The 23,308-nt window shown below is 48.0% G+C and overlaps 1 protein-coding gene across 2 annotated transcripts in view; it reads right to left on the bottom strand.

Annotated features, from left to right (window-relative positions):
- Window positions 1-246: 246 nt before the first annotated feature.
- Window positions 247-23,308, bottom strand: part of MAMLD1 (mastermind like domain containing 1) — a 78,039-nt gene continuing 54,977 nt past the window's right edge. For both annotated transcript variants that reach the window (XM_035541195.1, XM_035541194.1), the window contains 3 exons: window positions 4,296-4,442; window positions 2,740-2,821; window positions 247-2,450 (listed from right to left, as the gene is read on the bottom strand). In XM_035541195.1, the coding sequence (XP_035397088.1) occupies window positions 1,429-2,450; window positions 2,740-2,821; window positions 4,296-4,442 (1,251 nt within the window). In that variant the 3' untranslated portion in view covers window positions 247-1,428. The remainder of the gene's footprint in view (window positions 2,451-2,739; window positions 2,822-4,295; window positions 4,443-23,308) is intronic.

The following is a 23,308-nucleotide window of genomic DNA, read 5'->3' on the forward strand; positions in this document are numbered from 1 at the left end:
AGAGACTAATTTGTTCATATTTGCCCACAATTGTACTGGAAACAGAGAGTGGGCCTAGGAAAGCCCATCTTAAAATAAAATTGAGGCCCACTTCAATTCTTTGTCTAGCTCATTTCGTCTATTAACAGCACATACACATTTGTACATGTTATTAGATTGACGTTGTAGCATCCTGGACAAATCAAATTAATTCAAATATCTGCAGGTACAAAATGCTGGAGCTAAGAAACGAGCACATAAAATATATGCAATTTTCCCCTGGCAGTTTATTATGGTATGAAGAAAAAAACATTCTGTGCTTGAAGCTGACGTTATATTACAAATGTATTGCGAAGTATGACGTGACTATTAAAATATGATTACACAAAGTATGAACATTTTAAGAAGTTTACAGTACAGTGAATCTTTTATAAACAGACTCTTAAATATACATAGGACAATAGTAGCTGACAGAAAAACATCAAAAATTAACTATTAATGTTTATAGACTTTTCCCCTGAAAAAAAGTCTCACATTAAAACAGAAATTATGAAAAGCCTTAAAACCAGGAACGCATCACCTGTACACTACAAATATACATGGCAGAGGTGTGCAAACCAGAACCACCTTTTCGCTGTGGGATGCAGTGGCCAGGAAGCCTTCGCGATGTCGGACCAGCGCCTCTTCTTCAGCCTAACTCACGTCACACCGCGTGTTCCTCAGCTGGCTGCGACGCACGGACACACACACACACCGCAGTGTCACAGCACATCCTCACTGCAGGACACTGGGCGACGCGCTGCCAGCGTCGCATCAGCGTACTGGAGTGTATCAGGTCGAGAATTTCCCCCTGATCCTGCAAAAGGATCCCTGCTGGCGGGTCCCTGACGGCGCTGGGAGCCCTGAGGGGACCTACACGCCACCATCGGGCTGCAGGATTGAGCTGTGAGTCAACCAGCAGTTGCTTTTATGGATTTTTTTTTTTTAATGCAACTTTTCAACCTTTCCTCTTGATATGGGAGAATAGATTTCTGCCTAGTCTGGCTGCAATGACACCCCTAGTTCATGTGTTAAGTTATGTCAAAAACATAAGTATTTTATGCTGTAATACACAGTATTACTGAAACTAACAATATTATTTGCATATTTATAACAAGGTATAATGAAATCCCTATAATAAAACCAAAAGTTATGCTATAGATTTATTTACAAACAGTCCAGCAAAGAAGTATAAATACTTCTACATTTAAGGTTTAGGAAAACATAATTTACAAAATATTCAAATATATACAGTCATCTGAAAAACTGCCAATATTAAACTTTGATGCAGGCAAAGAATTGGCTGAGTCTAGTCTTTCTGTACGGAAAGAGGTGGCGGTTTTCATGGGCCACCTGTTGGTTTTAAAAGTCACACACACGTTATTTACAACGCGACCGCTTCTCTCCGAGCTAAACGTGTCCGGAGCTTTGAGCGTGCTGTCCCAAAATGTCATCTATCATTGTCAGATTGTTCAACCACTCTTCGTCGTTGCTGCTGCTGCTGCTCTTCATGAGAGAGTCAAGGAAGTCAGTGTCGCTGCAGTTTGCGGGCAGGATGGAGCCGCTGTGCTGGGCCACGAAGTCGTACTGCGGCAGCTCGGAAGCCGCGCTCATCCTGCTGAATGCGTCGGGCGGCTGGCCGGTGGCCGGGTAGCTCGGCGGGCCGAGGCCCGAGGCAGGACTGAGCTGGTTAAAACCAGACACTCCCTGTGGCATTGATTTCATAACATTCATAGCTGGCAACGGTCCCCTGGTTAAATTGTGTCTCAAGTTCTGAGTACTCATCGAGCTCAAGCCCTGGCCAGCCTGTCCCATGCTCAGTTTTTGCATCTGTCTGACCTGCACTCCGGGAGCGATCTGATTTGGCGGCACTACAGCCTGCTGGGAGAACTGCTGACCCGACGCGTTTGGCCTCGCGTTCTGTTTGGAGAAAAGAGTGTTACTGGAGAACTGCTGCATGCTGGTATCCATTTGGCTTTGATTTGGCATTCTTGGCACAGCAGTCGGCGTCCACATCTGGGCAGATGAGTTGGGATAGACGTTGGGGATTCTTGGCACGCTCGGCTGTCTTAAGTGCTGCTGAGTCGCGGAGTGATTCGCCAAGGAGCCAGAGCTAAAGCCGGCCATCGGCATTCCCGGCCGCACAGCCGCGTGGCTGTGCACAGTTTGGCACCCTGAGTTCATGCCCAGCGAGTTCTGGCTCGGCCGCAGGGGGATGTTGAAGTCAGAATTAGGCGGAAAAACCCCCTGCTGCTTGCCAGGGTTGTGTGGAATCATCACCATGGTCCCGCTGCTCTGGCTGGCAGTGGCTGGGGCGATGCCCGCGCCCAAGGTGCTCTGGAGCATGGCTGGGTTAGACGGCAGCATGCGGTGGTTGGGCGGAGGGGCCGGCATCGGCTGGCTGCACTCGGTGGGAAGGGGCTGCTGCACAGCTGCACACAGAGAGACATGTTAGCTGGGAGCACCTTCACCCTGCCAACACGGCAGATCCTTAAGAGGCTGCCTTGCCGTACTTATCTTTCTCTACACGGGCCTCTGCTCCGTAGGCTGTGTAACAGCGTTGTTACCGGAGCAATAAGGAAACAGGTGAATCTCATGATACGTAATAAAATGGGAAATGCTTTTATTTCAGGGCAGAGAATCATTAAGTGCCCTGTATTTAATCAGACCCTAGGCCCTGGCTCCTCGAGGCTTTTGATAGCATGCCACTTCCCTCCTTACCTTGAAACTGACTCATCTGCTGAGCCGCAAACAAACTCCTCTGCTCAGACGTTACTCCCAGCATGTTTTGTCTCTGCTTTTCCTGGAAAACAAGGGGAATAATAGTCAAGTTGCAATCTCCTGACAAACAAGACTAGCACTTGAATTGCAGCCACTGTCATCATTAACAACCTCTTCAGTGCATGCACACACACATACACACACACAAACCCCTCTGACGAGATTCAGCCCAGACAGTTCATTTCAGAGTGAATCTTAATTGCTCACATGCCCTTTCCTGCAAAGGTGTCCTTACAACAGCCCCGCATTAGGAAGTGCAGCCTTCAGCGGACACTGTGCAGGCAGCCGAAGGCCAAAGGGGGAGCTGGACAAACATGCAGCCTCTCGTGTTCACCAGCTTACGAGTGAAGCGCAGTGCAGCCAGAGGCTGCAGGAATCCTGGCGTCTCCCCAGCGCCTCTTGTGCTGACTCTTTGGACGTTCTCTGAAGTACCAGATCCGGGGACAAAAGGTGCCCGAGAGTCCGTTAGTGAACAGAATCTGTGGCAGCATTTCAGGGACACGGTGACAAGCAAGGGACTGCTGGTGGCCATTACCCTGCCCGGCTCTGCTCATGTGCATCACCTATGGTGCTGGTTGCCACTTCTCATCAGAACACAGCAACAAACCACAGGAAGCCCTGGATCCTGGATCCTGCTGGCTTTCTCCAAGTGACCCGATTCATATCTCCAGCCATTTGACCCTGGAACCTGCCACCGCACTTGCATCCCTGCCGCAGACAGCAGCTGTGACCTGGGGAACCTTCCACACGTGGTGCAAGCTGAGGCCTGGCTGAATTCCTGCTGTGCTAGAGCAGCACAGATAAGCTTAAGGCTAACGGATGACAAAGAGGTACAATTGTTTTTGGAAGGGAACTTGATCAATGAACAGGATAGTATTTGGTTAAGGGTTTTACTGAACTACTTCTCACACCATCTCCTATCCAAGGAAACGAGCCTGCTTGCCCCAAACCCAGCAGCATGCTTAGAAAGTCCGAGGCACAGGCTCGGTGATGCCTCACCCAGCTTGCCTGTGGGATTCCCCCACCCTTGCTCCTTCACACAGCATGTTTCAAGCCTCACACAGGGACTTCTGTCCCTCAAGAGACCTGCCAAGTCCAGGACAAACTGGAGTTTATCATCTGCTCTGGGATATCCCTGGGGAACCAGGGAGAAAGGCAAGCATGGAGAATCTCTCTCCTGGGGCTGACTCACTCTTCAAGCCTCCCTTCTCAGCGTCTTCCCTCCCAGCTCTGAGGCTGACCACGGATGACGGCAATGATACGGAGGTGACTGAATTCTTCCCTTGCACATGAGTGGGCAGAGCTGCACTCGGACTTGCTGAGCAGCACTTGATCGTGGCCTCTCTTAGGCAGGACAGCCCTGCTCTGACTCAACCCAGCAGCTCCTGGGTCACTCCTTAGTGTTTGCTGACTGTTCATTTCCCCATTCCAGTTAGTCCTGTCCCTCCTGGTGAGGTGGACAGCACAGGAACCCACAGAGGCTCTCGGCATCATACCTGCATCAGCTGTCGTTTCATAATTTGCTGCTTCAGTAAATGGTTCCTCATCGTGTACCCATTCACCGTGGCTGGTGCCGGCACAGAGCCTCCACTTGGGATGGAGCCCGGCTCCTGAAGTCTGGCAACAATTCCAGGATTTTGATCCTGCCAAGAAAGATGAAAAAAGAAAATTAATCTCATCAGGGAGATAACAACAGAAGCCTTTATCCTCTCTGCTGATGCCCTCTCTCCAGTCTTTGGCTGTCCCATGCCAAAAACACCTTGTGGATCCACATGGACCCACATGTCATGGTGGGGGTGGTGAGGGGCAAGGGGACTGCTCCGATTTCTGAGGGTCAGCACAAGAAGAAATGAGAGAAGCAAAAGGTTAATCCAAAATTCTTTGTGACTAGCCCAAGGCTACGGGACTGATTCACTAAGATTACTGGCGTCACATGGCTGCCTAGCTGGCAGGAGGGATGTGAGTAAAGCGTCACATTTCCCACCAGTTCCCCAACTGTTACACTGAGAGACATAAGGAAAGAAAAGTTGCATCAGGGTAGGACTTGGCAATTGGATATGATGGAGAAGCCACAGTAAAAGGAAGCAGCAGACCAAAGGCAAAAGGAGAGAAAAAGAGGAATCAGGCCAGGGACCCAGAAAGATGGGGAAGATGCGGGCCTGGATTGAAATGCTTCTCAGGGGTTCCCCAACGGTAACACGGTAACATGCGGTAACACGGGATCAGATCATGGCCAGGCACAAATCAGAAATGCAACCAGCTTGATTCACGGCCAGTGAAAACTGGCCTTGCTGTAAGCACCCAAAGAAAGATCCGTGTTGACTTTCACCAGCTGAGGACTTGCCTCCACAGAAAGAGCATTGTGGGGAGAAGAAGAAAAAAATAAATCACAAAACCACCATGAAGACACAACCCAAAAGAGAAAAAGAATTAGAAAAAGTCAAAAACATCTGAAGAGCTGGCAGGCAGTCAGGGAAATCTGAGAGAAAAAACAAGGGAAGAAGTCAAGGCCTCGAGGAGGCCAAGAAGGCAAGCAGTCCTCCAAGTGCCATGCTCAGGCACAGCAGTACCAGCGCATTCCCCTTTCTCCATTTTCACATCCAGCCTCTACATTATTTATGATGTTTTGTTATTATTGGCAGGGAGAAGTGTGTGTATTATAACCAGCAATCTTAGCCGGGCCGTGCTTCCTTTGTTTTCAGAATGGAAGCCCACATCCTTTGTTTGAGAATCAATGTTATCAGGAGATAAGCACGAAGAAAATGGTTGTTGCCTTTTGACATCTGACAATTAGAAGCATGCTCAGATGGAGAAAACAGGATACAAGCCATGCTTCAGAAAGCGTTGGGAGGCGTTTGTCACCAGGCGGGCTCCTCACGCCTGGGGCGCCTTTCCCCAGCAGCTCGCCACGAGGCTCGACCCACCACCTTCCCATATACTGCTCGTGCGAGCCATTACCAAGAAGGTCACCGAAATTACTCATTTTTATGGTGCCTCCTTTTGTTGTAGCACTTTGGCCTATTATGCAAAAGCCCAATTGATGAAATGTAAATGCCTGCTAGATAATTTACTAAAAGACACAAACCTGCAGCTCATCACTGCTCATTATCATTCCCATTCATGGGCAGACTCATAAGGCTAGGCTTTATTAGTGGTGCTTTGCTTACAATTCTGCCGGACATCTCTCCTCCCTCTCCCCTCCTACCCATTCTATTCCCTCTCTCCCACAGAAAAAAAAAAAGAAAAAAAAAAGAAAAAAAAAAGGAGGGGAGGCAAAAAGTAAATATGATTTACTACAGATGTAAATATGAAAGTTCATGTAAAGCTAGCGTTCTGCTTTCATGTCAGACAGTATTCTGCAGCCACAGTTAAGCTCTGAATAATGCAGATTGCCTCTAGGGGAATATTTGAAAGTGCAGGGATTCAGTTTGTGTACTCTACACATGAAAGACACTGAAATGTTCATACCACCAAAATCCCTGCCATCTATCCAATTTCCTCCCAACTTGTCTTGTTGCGTGCAGAGGGTCTGTGCTTACTGAAGCAAATGAGTTTAGTGCAAGGACGATCATTCTGATGTCTAGCTCAGGGCTATTGCATTAACAAGTCATAACATTAAAGGCTCTTTTCCTAATCATGTCCACCTCGTTCCAATTGTTCCTAAACATCATCAAGAAAATAATGTTGATTTTTCCATATTATTAATGCTAAAGAAGTGTAAATCACACTACTAATTGTGGCTCTTGTGCTGTGGCAATACAACAGCTTAATTGTATGGGATTTTCTGCAGGCATCCTACAGCAATAATGACAATCAGCGAAGTTCATTTACCAATACAGAGAATGGGCTCCTGAGTTTTTCAGACCAAAGTTGTATAACACTTCATTAGCCGGTAAAGAAACAATCTATAGATATAAATTTTGCCTTTGGGGAAATTAGGACAAAATAGCCCAGATGGGAAGACAAGGAATGAATTCAAAATCCTTCTGTCTGCAGTTCACATGTAGGTTAATCCAAACAAAAAAAAAAAGGAAAAAGTTCTCTTTTCCTCTTTTCACCGCTAGTGGGAACTACTGTACTCCCTTACAATGAGAAACACCCGTGTCAACGTCACGACTAAGAATAGCTCTGGTGTAGTCTAAAGGACGCTGCTATCTGTACCAAAGGTTAATGAACTTTAAGCATTTTTCCTTTTCATCACTCCCCTAGAAAAGTCACTTTTCCCATAGTAAGGCCAAGCCAAACATGCCAGAGTCTTAACTTGTCTATAGTTTGGACTATCCCGTTTCAAACCCCGAAGAGAGCGAAGAGAGGAGGGTTCTGGTGTCAAAGCTGGGAAGGATGGAAGAGGGTGTGCACACTGAGGGGTCGTAAGGCTGAGCCAGCTGCAAGCTGCACGGGGGCATGCAGGTGTCTGTAGGGGATTCTTAATCTTTGACATCTAAAATAAATGCGTTTGCATGTTTGGATTTTTTTTTTTTTGGTCATTTTCCCCTCGAAAACCTCCTAACAAAACCTGAAATCGGCAGAACCCCCAGCCCAGCAGCAGGCTACCCGGCGTGGGATTTGGGGCCGTGCGTCTGGGAGCACGTGCTCGTGTTGCGGGGTGAATTGCCGCACAGCGGTTCGGAGCCCCTGCCCTATCCGGGGGCTTCCCAGCTTGGCAGCTCTGCTCGGGAAGGCAGTGGGGCTACTATCCCAGGCACCAGTTTCATGAGCAAGGAGAAGAGAACTAGGTGCAGGGTTTGCAGGAGCGTACACTGTCTGTGTCAGTATTCAGGCACCGACTGGTTGCAAAGCACACACCAGTGAGACCCGTCCTTCCCGACAGCCTCGGGGGCACACTGTTGGGACAGCACAAAACGCATCTGCAAATTACTGTGTCTGACTGTAGCCAGCATGGGGCCGGGCCAAAAAAGACATTCAGGCACACACTTAATGCAAAGTGTGCAAACAGTCCCGCTGGGACCTACCGCGTGTATTTATGCATCTACATCCTTCTAAAATCCTTCGCTGCTGAGCTCGACCTACCCAGCCTCAACATCTTATCACACACGAGATGCACAACTGCAGTAAATAAGCACGGAGATGAATTGTTCTGTGTGAATACAGCTGATAAACTCCAGTCCTTACCACTTAGTTATACATCCAGTAATCACTTCTGTGGCTTCACTTAAGTGAGAATGAAGAAATTTATGGCCCCTAATTCCTCTGAATCCTCATTAACAACCAGTCCAAAAAGGATTTAAAAGCAAGACTTTCTGAGGATCTGAGTTAGAGCTTTAATCTCCCTTTGGCAAATATGTAAAAATCCCTCTAATCTTTAATAAAGAGCATTCATTGTTTTTTAGGACTGTGTGAAAACAGTAAACTCATTTATCATTATCAAACTTTCCCATCTGCTCTTACAGTGCGACTCTAAAGAATATAACAAAGAAACGTACATGTTAAATTGTATTGACTTAAGCCCAGAGCTATTGGAGATGTACAATTTATTTCAGCGAGGGCATGAAGGGGACTGCAGGCTGCTAGACAGAGTCATTTGTCCAATGTTGAAAAGACAGTTATCTGCACCAAAATGGCTCTTGGAAAAGCACATTTGCTTTATAAGAAATAAGCTGCCAGGTGAGACCATTCAGCATTATGTTACAGACCCAGACAATAAAACTAAGCCATGAATTTCAATAGTTAACAGATGGACTAATTAGAGACTGAATTCTTTGTGGTTCTAACAGATAACCAGGTCACAGCAAGGTTACTGAGAGAGAGACATTCAGCTTTGCAAATTTCAGTAGATATTTGCAGAGTAGGTGAAGAACTGTACTTCCTAAATGAAAGCGTTAGCAGCAGTGGAAGAACAGAAATGCATCTAATTAAAAATGCATATCGTAGCTGCATTCAAAAAGTTTCTGCCATTTCAGAAAGCACTACTGATCTGAGAAATATTCCCTCCGCTTTAAATGGGGAACCCAGCTGACTCCAGTAATTATATATCTGAAAACAGAAGGATCATTGAAACGAGCCGCAGCACCGCAGAATAAAAGGAAAAGACAAGGCATGGGCAGGTCAGGGTAGATGTTTGCTGTCAATAACAGGAAGGGACAAACTGCTTCTTGCCACTGGATTTTTTGCAATCAGAGATAACTTAGCTTGAAATATTTACCGGGATATCACACAGAAAAATAATAAACTAAATAGAGAAATAAAATTAAATTAAATTAAAACAAAGAAAAAAAGGAAAAACATGTCTACAAGACTTAGGGGTAGCTTGTGCTGCTGATCCACTCAGAGGCCGTGGCTGCACAGCCGGCCGGGGACTTTCGGTGGATCCGTACTCACTGCAGGGACAGATACTCTCTAGGGGTGGGGTGAAGTTTCATTAACCAAGTTTTGTTCTATATTTTAAGAACATCTGTTGTGTTATGTATGGGGAGTTCTGTACTCTGCTGAGGAAATGCAAATATTAGTTTCAAACTCCTGCTTCGCTGTTTCCCTGTGCTTCCGCCTGCCTGCCCTATGTTGTGATGTTCTGGCGGGGCTTTCATGGCAGGGTCGCCTTTCTCTCTGAAGTCCGTGACTACAACTCCTAGTACAACCACTCTACAAATACTACAGACTAACCAAATAAAACACTAACACAATTAGAGTTGGCTTACCCATAGAATTACATGGCTGTAGGAGTTTTGTGTCTTGATTCACAGAGAAGCCACGTGTAGGCTTCTGGTGCCTAATAATCCCGGTGGCTCCAGAGCAAACCGTGATGCCACCCTCACTAAGGAGAACCACTGCCTCCGCAGCTGTTAATACAGCTTGCTAATTCAAACTGTGAATCTGTTTGGCAAAGGCAAACAAAATTCATGTTCATGGTTTAGCAGGACAACCGTGTCGCTCCATTCAACAGCACAACGTCTGTAAAGTGCCACGATCATTTGCTTCACCCTGAAGTCACGGGTTATGTATGCTTCTGGCCTCTGCTTCGTGCCTTTACAAAACTCTCCGTTTGCTCTTTGGAAGTTTTCTTTCTTTTTCCCTCCTCTATTCTGCTCCCAGTTCAGAGATGCTCTTTAAGATAAAGCTGAGCCTTTCAGTTCAGCAATGCTCCACAGCTTTTTGTTTGCTTGTGCGTTTTAATACAATGTACGAACATTGGTAAAACAAACTGTGCAGTTCAGTGGATCTTTTTTTTACCTGTCTTTCACCCATTTACTTGATACACAAGCGTGTGAAATACTACCAGCCTCAGGTTTCTAAGCTTATCTTGCAGGCTGTCAGTCAGGAATAGGCTTTGTTTGAAGGCTGTAAGCGATCCACGAGTATATGGCTTTGTTTTTAAAAAAGTTCTTTTAAGTTTTTCTTTCTTTTCATATGGCACACACATCTTCCTTCAAAGGTAGTCCTCCTTCGTGGGAGCAGTGACAACATCACCACAGCTGGCTAGCAATTATAGCAGGAACTCCTCTCTTCAAGTGAAGCAGATGAAATGCTCATTTCCCTATAGCTGCTCCTACCCTGCATGCTGTTTGGACTCATCCTCCTTTTATATCTTTATATCAGTCTTTTTAACACTGTTCTTTAACATTAACTGTAGCTGTTGTTTTTATGTGTAAGGAACCAAAGATGTGGAGACAGGTGTTTTGTAAGTGTCTATATAACATATAGCCAAGATCCAGAATTGAATTCTCTGCAAAGAACAAAATATTTATATTTGCTTGTACAGCCCTCATGATTCTCCAACCCTTGACACCCTGCTCTCGTTCCCATGGAGGGCAGCTCGCCTATAAATTCAATGAGATAATCTGAAACTGTATTTATCTCACCCAATTTCGGCTGGTAGTCCTTCTGCCTGTCTCTACAAGGTTGCACTAGCTGCGATGACAAACTACAACGTCTCGTATCTATAAAGTGGTTTGACTCAAGTAATCCTTGTGTTATGTCAAGGCACGCTCTCTAGCAGAGGTGTCGATGAGATTCAAAAGTCGGCTGAGCTCAGCACCCGGCGGGGGCTGCCACAGAGAAATGCAACAACCGAGTGGCGAATTTGAGAGAGAACAGAAAAGATCCAATCATAAAATAACAAAGATTTCACTCTAACAGAGTGAAAACCAGGAAATCTCGAGATCTTTCCTGATTCCTAGTGAGATAAATCAGCTCTCCGCCTGCCCATTTCTGAAAAGCTCTGCGAACTGCAGGGCGGTGGTCTGGAGCACAGAACTTAGCGAACACTTCATTTCTCTAAGCTAATGTTTCCATGAATTTCTTCTTCCCTCTCATGTAAAGGTTCGATTTGCAGAGGCAGGTGCCTGAGTCTCATCCCTTGCAATAGCAGTTGGCTGCCGGACCACTTCTGAGAAGCCCTTTGCATGAAAACCTGCCCACATGCAAAAAACAACAGCACATGCTCCTGGTTTCTCAGGCAAGCCCACAAACACAGCATGCTCTGGCACAAAGTATCACATCACTTTTTCACTATTAAACCTCTCACAAGCTTGCTCTTTCCTGACGGACGAAACCATTCAAGCACCGAAAATGGTTATATCATATCATCTGCCCAATCGGGTGCCAAAATCCTCCCCGCCAACTTACAGAACAAAATCCAGTGACAGCAATGAGCTGACATAATGGATAGAAAGCGAGCTGTGACTAGGTAGTCCTCATCATCAGATTTCTAACACCAAGATATTGACATGTGAAAAAAGAATAATACATTAAGGTGACCTTGAGTGTGGGGAACAAGGAGCTATCCCATTATTTTTTTTTGAATTAAAATTATTATTGAAGCACCCAAAGCTGAACTGCTGTAACCAAGTCAGCTCAATCTCCCCTTAAAAATTCCTTTTCTCCCCTTCAATTCAGATTGTATTTACAAACTGTAGATGTCTCATTTTTTTCTTGTGTCATTTCATTATTACAGAGTTGAGATCACTAGCCATCTGCAGCTTCATTTCATCAAGCTCTGATTTGTCCTTGGAGCAAGGTCATCCGGGACAAGAACATAAAATGCTGCTTTCCTCAACTGACAGTTCTTTATGCCTTCCTGTAAATATTCCCCACTAATTTTAAATAATTTTACCACTTCATACTCCCCCTCACACGCACTGAAAAGGCTGATATACACGCATATTAATAAGGATCTTGTCATTTAACCACTGCATGACATATTAGAGGCAATTAATGGTGTTTATTTGCTGATAACACAGGCATTTCAAACTCCAGCTCAAGAATCCTCGATGGCTTCACGTGACTTGTAGGATATTAGCGATGGGTCAGAAGTTGGGACCCCCCCACTCAGTATTAGCATACGGTTGGAGCGACTGCTTTGCATCAAGCAGAAAGAACCTGCAGTCGGTGCACAAAAATTACCGGCTGTTACGTACCCTGTGGTGGGGGCCTGATAATAAAACATTGCTAGGTGTACGTGGGTTCATTCATCGAAATCAATAGAGCGATAAAGAATGATTTTCAGAAGCATCGCACAAAGTTGCAAGCTAAAACCAAACACAAGCAGAACAAGGAATTTTTGCTCAAATTAGATTTGACACAGCAGAAATTCTGGAGAAACCTTCTCCAAAGCAAAGGCTACTGCTCAAGATCACTGCAAAGCCAAACCACCACCACCACCACCACCCAAAAAAACAAACAAACAAAAAACACAACCAAGGTAAATTAATTTGAGAGTCTTCATTAGTAGAATGAAGCAACAGGGAATAACTGAGCAACTGAGAAGAGCCAGCACTGGCTCGGGGGGTCCTCTTCCCCCTGGTCACTGGCTGCAGATACTGGCAGCAGCAGACAGAAGGGCCAGCCCTGACCCCAGCCCAAGGTGTGTACCTTTTGGCACCTGGGGAACTCTCTGCTGGGCTCACGGAGTGGATATGGAGATACGCTCTGCTGTGTGCAGCCATCTGGCTCACAAGTAACAGCGTGGGAGTCTTTTTTACCTGCGCGCCTTTATTAGCCCCAGCAGTCCCACACGTTAAGATGCGCACATCACAAAGGTCTCTTTGCAGACGCCTCTGCATGTACCATGTGCAGGGGGGCACACGAGCCTCTGATGATTTTACTTGCACAAGCAGACATCCCTTTGGACAGACAGCAGCGGGTTTGGCTCGTGAGACTGTGAGCATGCATTTTGTCAGAGGAGATGCAGAAAATGCGATCATCAAGGGTGAACTCCCAAGCCACCCCTAAAGGAGATGATCTGGAAAGGTGAGCTTGTTTCATGACTTAGTCACAGGATAAAAGCTGGCCCTAGGGACCAGGAGTCACATCACCAGGTTCAGTTTCCAGTTCCACCACACATAGTTTCTTCATGTGACTATGGACAGGTCGCTTCATTTCTGTCTCAGCTTCCCCAAAAAGGAATAAAAACTCCTGCCTGAATACAGGAGGTCGAGGACCAGTTTCTGGAAGAGCTCTTCAGCCTCCTGGGACGGTGCCTCCACCATGCTGCGGGCAGAGCCGCGCTTCGTGCCTCTCCCCAGCGAGAGGCAGAAGGGGCTTTGCCTGGCTCACCGCGCAGACGACGTTTTGTCGTGTCCTCCTCTCTACATCTGTCCTCTGGGTCCGGCCACAGCTGGTTGCATTGCAGAACGGCACTAAACTACACCGACCTGTAATGGTCCCCCGGGGCCTCCAACCTGGCTGTGCGGCTCAGTGGAGCGCGGCGTGTCCCGGCCGCACGCCCCGCCGGCCCTGACTCACCCCTTGCGTGCCGCAGGAGGAGCAGCCGCAGCAGCCACGGACACAGAGAATCCCTCGGTGCCCAGCTGGGAGCTGGCGGAGGGCTGTGTGCTGCGAGAGGGCAGCCCCGTGTGCCGGCTGGTAGGAAAAAGCAGAAGAGGCTGGCTGAGGTAGCTGTGGGTGAGGAGCCTAGGGTTTTACTGGAAGTCCTGCTTGATATTTTATTGTGAGAGCTATCGCCGCAGTGAGGACAGTCCTGCTTCGCTCCGTGTCCTCTCCTGCACCTCTGGCGTCTGCCTGCTTCCACCCCTGTTACATATCCTACTCTATCATTTACAAGGTAGGAGATACCCTCAATTAAAAATTTATCTACGACGAAAAAAACACATTCAAGCACCTCCAAATACCCTCTTCTCACGTCGGCCAACACTTCCCTGACATTTTCTGGGACCTGGAGCCTCTGTCACTTAAGAGAATGGGCCTCCAGAAGCACACTTTGACCGGCTGGCCCACCACACTTCTGTAAGGCGACAGGAAAGCCCACAAAAGAAGCAAGCTGGCTGGAGCTGGCCCGTGCTCCCATTTCTTCCGCGGAGACACCGCATGTCAACAGTTAACTTCCCTTTGTTCCCATCCGAATGATTAAGGTTAGAAGCCTGCCTGGTGACATCACCGGAGTTTAAACATGCTGGATATGGTCCAGGGAGCCAAAGTTATTGCTGACCCCATGGTTACTGATCCGCTCTGCAAGTAGCTGATGTCTGCTCTCACTTTATGAATTATTTAATGGGTTAAAGATTGGTCAGGTCTTCTTTATGCAACATACAGCTACGGAGTGGGCAGGAGGACATAAACATGCACTAACAAGGTTAAAGTCATATACTGTAACTACACTGTCTGTTTTCAGCTTGCAGCTTTATTGACTTAATCATGCCAGCGCTGCAGCCAACAAATCATTAAATCCATTCCATTCTTCTGCTGGTTCCCAACCACAAAAACAGAGGCAGGCAAACACGAAGCGAGTCCCGAGAGGGGGTGGGGAGCGGCGGGGTGCGGGGCCAGGAAGAACAGTGGGATCACTATGGAGTGCCGCGCCGGCCCCTCGCTGCCAGCACAAAGACGCCAAATCTGTCTTTACGGACTAAGTGGTTTCATGGTTTAAAGTGACACACTCGTTTGTTCCTGTTTTGTAATGATTAGAGGAAAGAAGAAGGGGGGTGGGGGTGTAAAAAAAGGAATAAAAAGCAAACCGAGCGTCTCCGCGCCGTACCAGCGCGTGTGCGTGCCCCTGTGCCTCGCACAGAGCTCTCCTGGGAGTGAAGGGCAGGGCCAGCCAGGAGGAGATCTGGGCGCCCGCTGCACCCCAGGGGGCTCGAGCCCTGCACCACGCTCGCTGCTAATCCGCAGCCAAATGCTGGCGTAATGAAGAGTTCAGCATAAAGGAGAGAAGACGTGCGGCATTATATCAGTCCTCCCGCTTCCCTCCGGGAGCAACTGCGACCACTGCAAGGGATGGAAGTCCCCGTTGGCAGAGCCAAGTAGCAGCTTCGCTTTCAGACAAAGGCTTTCCTGTCTGACCTGGTACTTACGGCAGCTTTTCACATCCATGTTTAGGTCCCCAAGCAGAAGTGCTCAGATTGTCAGCAGGTGTCCCACTGAAGTCAGCAGACTGCCAAAATGCTGGTTCGAGGTCTGAGTTATCCAGGTTTGAAAATGGAGCTGTCATCTTACCACTTTTGAATGTGTAAGATCTGTATTTGTCACTGCTGTCGTCCTCATTCATTTCTTGCTGGAAATAATCTTGATCGCCATAAAATACAAGCGGATTGCTCTGTGCTAGGAGAACATTGCGTCAGGACACAGTTCCTCTGCGTTACAAGCAGGCTACAGAGGAAGAATTTAGCATGAACTCTTGGAAACCTCCAGACAGCAGCGTGCTTTGCTTCTTTTAGAGATGCTAGACACAGCCTATTTGCAAGCTTCCCTCCACTGAGTGGACGTGCAATAAATTCCCTTTTTCTGGGAAAGACTCAGCTGCGGCAGGAGAGATTCCCGGCCCATTTCTACCTATTCTGAAAAGAAGCAGCAGCCAACGAGCTCCCTTTTCCTCATCTCCTGGGTACAAGATGCTTTGAGTGCCCTGTAAGGATAACTCAGGTTTCAGTATGAGATGCACCACAACAGACCTTTCTGAACGCTGTCATTATTTGGTTTTACAGTTGTTTTCTTTAGCCCCAAACAATCTTTCTTACAGTTTGAGTTCCAACCTCGCCTTCTTTTGTTTACCAGTCTCCAGATCCCTGCCACCTAGAGACATCTCCTGGCTCCACGTATTGCAAATAAACATATCATTACTCGCTGCAGGAGTCAGCCAGAATTCGCTTGGAGGAGCTGCCAGAGAAGAGCCTGTCCCCAGCCGTGCGCTGCTCATGGTGGGGAGGCAGAGGAGCACCGCCAAAGGTCCTGCTTCACAGCCACCGCGCTGGAAAACCAGCACAGGGTTGAACATGTTGTCCGAGGCAGAACTCAGCTGTTTCAGGTACCTGTACGGCTTTCAGCTTCGTGGACTGAGTGCACTGCAGTGCCACAGCTGCTGCTTCCAGCGATGGGAAGTAAAGGCCCACCTAGCTGCAGACGGAGCAGCTCCGCCACATCTCCAGGTGCGCGTTCGGGTGAGGATACCCTCTCAAGAACCTTTTCTCCATCGGGAGGAGTGGGAAGAAGGATGGCTGACAACGGGCAAGGCTAAACCCATGGCTCCCAAGTCCCAAGCCAGTGCAGAACCACACTTTTCCCTTTTGGCTGGAGCTCAGCAGCCTGTGCACGGCACAAAGAGCTCCCCTCCGCCCCGCAGCGCTCCCCACCGCTCTGCCCCCATCTTTCCAACCGTGCACACTCGCAGGCCCTGGATGGTGGAGCGAGGGCCAGGAGGACAGGCACGGCCGCCCAGCGAGCACCTTATCATCATCCTGCACTTATCAACAGGACGTGGAAACGCAGAGGAGGCTCCAGCACCGCAGAAACAGCCGACACGCTGCGTCCGAGGGAAGCGACAGTTGCGGTGGTGTTTTAGGAACGACACACCCAGCCAGGAGTAACACCAGCCAGGCTATTTATAATCCCCAGTTCCAGAGGCTTAAAATAGCTCTGCTTTTGTTTTTACACTTTTAGGCAAATCCACACTTGTATATCCATGCAACTCCACTGGTGGGCTCCACATTGGATGCAGCACAGCCAGCCTGGGCAGCGAGGGAAGGCGCTCCTCGCCTCCCTGCTGAAAGTAGACCTCAACTCCCCTCTGCTCCTTTCCCCTCAGCCAAAATGATCAGAGCTCCCAGGCCTAATTCTGCTTATTTTCACCTACAGACAGGCTCTTCCAAGTCCACAAAGCCAGGGACAGACAGCCCTGCCCACAGCAGAGCAGAGGAGCTGTTTCTCCCAGGAGGCAGCACGCGGCCCCACGTGCACTGCCTTATCAGCAGCCGCCGCCGCGTCTCTGAAGGAGTTACTGGGTCCTCCAATAAAGCAATCCTGACTGCTTGGTTTTGTCTGGTGGTGGTGTTTTGTTTTGTTTTTTTAAACAACAAAGGTCAATTTACAGAAGTAGTCAAACAAACCACAGCTGTGCTTCCGAAATGAGAGCTCTCTGTGGCCTCGGCCCAGGCTTTGCTATTTGTTCTCTGCTCCCCGGTGCCACCGTGTACCCCCCTTGGCATTTCTTAATGACGGGAGCGCCCGTGTGCTCTTTGTAAAACAATTATAAAATATTCAGGGCAGGAGCAAAACTCCTCATCAGCCAAGGCTCCGGCAGACTGCATAGGTGTCAAATGGTAAATCGTCAGGCGTTTGGTTTTAATTGCAGAGTTATTTATACCCTGGAACTTGTTATTAACATAGGACAAAACAGAACCTACTGTTACCCCTAATTAAAGGGGCTATTATGGGACTGCAAGAGCACGGATGGCCCCAGCCAGACCACCCCTCATTTGGCAGCGGTGACTGGTGCAGGGAGGGACGGGAGCCAGCGGCCCCATCTCGAGGTAAAACAGCCAACAGCTCCAAAGGGGTCGGTCCCAGCACATGAACGTGGGGCTGCTCTCACCCCAGCCCTGCACCCCTCTTCCTCCAGCCCCTGAGACCTGGCACAAAGCAGGGGTGCTTCTGGAGGAGGTGTCGCAGGGGCACGATCCCGCCTTTCTTTCCCCATCAGCAACTCCTCTCTGGCAAAGGGGCACACGGATAGGGCACATCCTGGATTTGGCCGGGAGTTGCATAAGCATCCTTGTTAAAATTCAGGATTAACAGGTTATATTTTCATTCGTGAGATCCTTATCGGCACGGAGAGAGGTTTCCGATTTCACCAGCACTAATCAGGACGCCACAATGGATTTCCGGTCCCAGCGACGAGGCTCAGGAGCCTTTGTAGGCTGTGGAGCCGGTTTTAATTCAAATCTAGCTGGCAGAGCTATTGTAGGCTGCATGTTGAACAGATTAAAAAAAAAAAAAAAGTCACTTACATGCTACTGCACCTTATTTCTAAATCCATTTCGTACAGACACAAATCCCGCTGACCACCGAAGCATCTGGTAGCTGCTCTCCCTGTTCAGAACAGCGCCCTCCATCCTGTTCGCGGCTCTGAGTGGCGATGCCCATTAGGGTTTTGTGCCATAAAAGAAACATGCCAAAACCCTGCACCGTTCCCCACCTCAACTGCTGGTTTATACCATTAAGGCTACGCAAACATAAGCAGCAAATGTGTCTCGCATAAAGAGATCAGCGTGCCACGAGGGGCTGTGCTCCTGACTGGCGTGGGGCTGCGCGCAGCGCATCGCGCGGGGCCAGCCCAGCAGAGAGGCAGCTGGCCTGCCAGGACAGTCAAGAGCAAAGCTGCTGATGCCGTAATTATAACTGGGAGGCCAAACAGAGTCCTGAGAGGGAGTATCTTTGTGGACAGAGAGGGGAAAGGCTCATTGACAACTGGCTTTACCAGATGAGTAAATTAGAGCCGGGTTATAGCCTTCTTGTTCTCTCCCTGCCTCCGCCCCCAAGGACTCTGTGAGTCAGTGGAACTGGAGGAAGAATATACACTAAATTCTACAAGTGCAGGAATTAAAGAGACATCTACACAGCTTGCCTCTGGCGCTTGATACCAGCTGCAAAATTGGGTTAGCTTGACATTGCTGCTGGAGGTGACCAGACCCAGAAAGGCTGGCTAAGCAGCAGGCAAGCAAAGCCCTGCTCCGCAGAGCAGGTGAGCTGGAAGCTGACGGGCGTCTCCCTGCCGAGGCACGGGGACGCGTTTTTAATGTTTTAAATCTGGGAGTGAAAGCAATTAAGGAAAAAACTCTGCTTCCTGCACAAACATGAGCTTCAGACAGTTTGGGATTATGAGACAGATGCAAATCTGCAAGAACGGTCTGACCACATGCATGTCTGAGCGCCTGAGACCCTGCAAGCTCCCCGAGGTGCAGGAAAGCCTTGCTGGGGTTTGCCAGCTCAGGCACACTTTGGTGCTGGATCTTTTACAGGTGAGGACACCACCAAATCAAACCCGCTGCCAGCCACCGGTCCGGGAGATGGACGCAAGCGGATATCACAGCTCCGAAGAGGAAATCTCAGATGTCTCGTAAATCCTGCTGCCCGGAGCCCTGCATAGCAGGGGGACTCGCTCAGCGCCTCGCCGGGTTCATCCGCTCAGCAAACGCGCGAAGAAGCCTGCGAGGTGCCACGGCCCGGGGTGAATCGCGGCCAGGATAGCAGCCGGCTGCCCCTCTGAAAGGCCCCAGAAATTGCGGCCTCATCCCCCTGACACCTTAAAGGTCAGGACAGCGCAGAAATTAAACAGCGCTGGGGAGCTGGGAACTCCTCCCAGCTTCGCTGCATGCGGCCCAAGGTGCGACTTGAAGGCCACATTTAATTCGCTGCCAGCCTTTGGCTTCTGACTGCCCGGGCAGGGCTGTGGAGAGGTCACTGCCCTGCCTTCGCTGAAGCTGTCCCTCCCCCCAGATTTCTTTCCTTCCCCTCCCCACTGGCTGCCCTAAAACTGAAATACCCCAGCCACCAGCCACCAGCTGCTGCAGGGGAAGGCGGCGTTCAGAAACACACGTCGGAACTGAGCCAGAAGCAAGCAACACGTCTGCGTTAAGCTGCAGAGTCCTTTTTCCTTAATACTTTCCTTTCTCTCCCCGTTTGCTGTGGGCATGCAGGGAAGGACAGAAAGGCTGACACAGACGAGCCCAGCAAGCTCTGATACTTCTCCCAGCTTGGCGAGGTTCCCTCAGGGCCGGAGCTGCGGTTGCTGCAGGGGTCAGATAGAAGGAGGGAGGACAGGGGAGGGAGAAGGGGAAAAAATGAACAGCTGCAAACCAATTACGGCTGACTCTGCCGTCCTGTCCAATGCAGCCCGTCAATCTAATTCAGCCTGGTGCCTCTCTTCCTTCAGCCGTCTGGTGCCTGCCTGGGATTCAGGAAAGGGGCTGTCTGACTGCCCACTTTGTCTCACAAGCCAAAGGGGCCCTTCCCACCCACAATTTCCAAAGGAAGGAGATCTTGGCTGGCGGTGTCTCTTCTCTTCTGAGAAAACAGGCGCTGAATGTAGCGGCAGCTTTATAACCCTCTCCTGCCCTTCCTCAGCAAACAACCGGAGTGGAGTTTGAGCACGAAAATGACCCTGCCGGCTCCTCCGCTCAGCAGTTGTCTCACAGCACAATGAATCAATTAGCGGCCGATCATTATTGCGGTAACTCTATCTTGCACGAGCAAGATTTTATACACAGATAGAATAGGATGTTTTCTGCTCGTTTCCTTCCTGTCATTCCAATCACGAACTACTGTTAAAAATACATCACATTTAAAGCCTGGGATATTTGCAAGCATGTGCTCCAGCTGCCCAGATGGACGCCTGGGCAGGGCTCTCTGCACGGCAAAGGTACGCAGGGACGGCGATGACGGGGGGCAGAGGCCACAGCTGGGTTAGAAACTCGCACAGGGCATATGCAGAAGGTCATCTTGTTTTCAAGCTCCTAATTTAATGGATTACTTTAATTCCTTATTCTGGCCAACTGTTTCGGTTTATAATCTACAGTGCAGGATTCCTTCCAGCGTGTCTAAGGTGGTACTTGTCTGGGTATTTCTTCAGAAATTGGCAAAACTGTTTGGTCTGGAAGGGGTTAGTGTAGCACTAAAAACCTTTTGGTGCCCAGTCAGAAGAAGCAAATGGGCTCTGTTAGGAGACCAGAGCACAATTCAACCTACTTGTGGTTAAGGTTGGCAGTAATCTAGACAGCAGTTAAGTACCCTCCCTCTAGTTTAATCAAGAGGGAAATAGGCAAAAATGTGTATTTTAAATGCACTTAGGCAGCATTTCATCTTATGAAAAGCCTCAATATTGTTCATTACCATAAGCAGAAAAAAAAAGAATCACAGAGAGAGCAAGATTTTAGCTCATCATACTAAAAAATTCTTTATAGAGTATGAAATCTGAGGAAACTCAAACAGCACCTCTGTAAGCTCAAGCACAGCGGTGCTACCTATGGCTTCAACCTCGAATGGAGGAGCACAACCAAGCCAGGAGTCCCTTTTTAATCTTATCCTACACAGGATCTCTGATGAAGGTCACAGTCCTTTTTAATTTAAAAAAAATAGAGAGAGAGATAGGAAAAAGCTCAGACTCTGAGCTTTTGGACTCTAAGATTGTCCATTTCACCCTCATTGCCAATATTATTTCTTAATAATAAAAAGATCTGATTAAATTGTCAGGTTTTCTTTTAACAGATGAAAAATAGAACATAAATAAATGTTGGGGATTTTAGACAAAGTCTGGAACTATGGGAAAACACCAATACATATAGCAATTTCTTTTTTTTTTTTTTCAGCTAAAGGAAGATTTACTTACATTTCAGGACCATCACACAGGCTATGGTGATGTTATCAGCATTTCTCTGTTCTTGCTGACCTTAAGTACTCTTAAACCATTAAATGCATAATATTTTCTGATAATAGAATGCCATTCACATTTCAGTGACAATAACTCACTTTAATGAGATAAGAACCTACACATCAAATGAGTCCATCTCTGTTTGAGAAATATTAGCCCACTTTTGGGAACCGCGGGATCGCAGCGAGCGACCTCAGGAGTCCACCAGCGTGTTCCTGGAGAAGCCGTAACTCCCACCTACATCCAGAGGAATTTGAGATGCGTACGGATTGCACAAGCAGATGTTAATCTGCGGAGAACAACACGGGTATGGGCAGTCTGCATTTTTGCTTTAAGCAAACAAGAACCAACAAGACTATTAATGACAGCAAACAGCACAGGTTTCTAGCTGCACGTAGAAATAGGCTTTAAAAACAACTGTATTCCTTAAGTGAGTCATTGCATCGTAAAGAGAACTTTTACAAGAAACTTCTCGTTGTTTACAAAATTCCCCCCTACATATTTTTTAATTCATTCCTTCCCCCTCACACCACACGTACTAACCCGGGAAAGAGAGCCGTACGAGACAGAAACCTGACGCTTCCATCAAAAAAAAACACACAATCATCGATATTTACTCCGGGCACCTTCACTTAACAGGCTCTCCGCTTTTTCTGCAGTCGAACAGCAACCGAAATCTGAGCAGAGACTTTCTTATCGAGCTACCAGGAGGTCGCCCAGCCTTCCCCTGGCGCGGGGAGCCGCGGCTCGGCTCGGTGGATGCTGGAAGATGCCCTCGTGCTGCCGCTGTGCCCGCAGCGCTCCCCCGGTGCGGCGCTCAGCGCAGCGCTCTCGCCCAGCCAAGGACGAAAAAATACAGCAGGAATAGCTTAATTCCAGCTCTAAATGAGCTCAGCGGGGAATCTAAACAGTCAAGTCAATTGCCAGAATCTGCACTTTTCAACCTCGTTCTGCTCCTTTGATCAGCCTGAATTTGGAGCTGCAGCGATTAATGGACTAATAGAGGAAGTCACAGGATGCCTCTCGGGAGGAGAGGGAAAGAGAAAAAAGTAGCTCATCCCTGCTCTGCATCTCCTCTGCAAGCACCACGCTTCCGCACAGAAAACTGAAGTACCACTGCAGAAAGTGAGCCGAAAGGAAGGAGAAGAAGGGGGCTGTCTGAAATAAATGATAATAATAAAACCCATAATTCATTAATTGCTTAAACACGCCCTTTGAAGCAAGGGTAAAAGAAAACAGACTATCCAAATACAAGTGCCTTGTAAACTGCACTTCAATCCAGTAGAGTAACAGTTTATACTTAATAATGCCAGAGAGCCCAGGAAATATTAAACACATTCATTAGGCAAAGAGAAGCTTCCAAAAGCCCTGAGTCTTTAAGTACTGGGAGAAATTGATTTGTTTATGACAGGGATGTGTACTACTGGTATCCCAGGATAGCATGTCCTCATCTTTCTGCAAAGGGAAGAAACACATTCACATAGCAGCCCGCAATCACCGAAGAAAAAGAGGGGAAAAAGGTCTTTGGTGAGATTTTTTTTCCCCTTGCTTGCTTTTGTTACGCTGTGCCTGACAGAAGGGGGCACTTGTCCTCCTGCAAGGGGCAAGCTGTGCTTCTGCTCCTTGTGACTTAAAAAGCAAAGCCCAGAGAACTGCAAGCAATCAGTGGACTGATTAAAATATGAACTTCTTCAAAGTTTGGGACATTTACAAAATGCTGGTACGAGCCCCAGAAAAACCAACAACACAGAAAGCCAAAAATCATTCAAACATAGATGTGAACTAAGGTAGGAACACCAAAGCTTCCAGCTCTCTCTTTTTTCTTTTTTTCTTTTTTTGTGGCAGAACTAATATGCCATTGCCAATGATTACGTTTGCCCTTTGCTGCATCTT

Source organism: Cygnus atratus, chromosome 13 (assembly GCF_013377495.2).
Source record: "Cygnus atratus isolate AKBS03 ecotype Queensland, Australia chromosome 13, CAtr_DNAZoo_HiC_assembly, whole genome shotgun sequence".
NCBI classification, from domain to species: domain Eukaryota; kingdom Metazoa; phylum Chordata; class Aves; order Anseriformes; family Anatidae; genus Cygnus; species Cygnus atratus.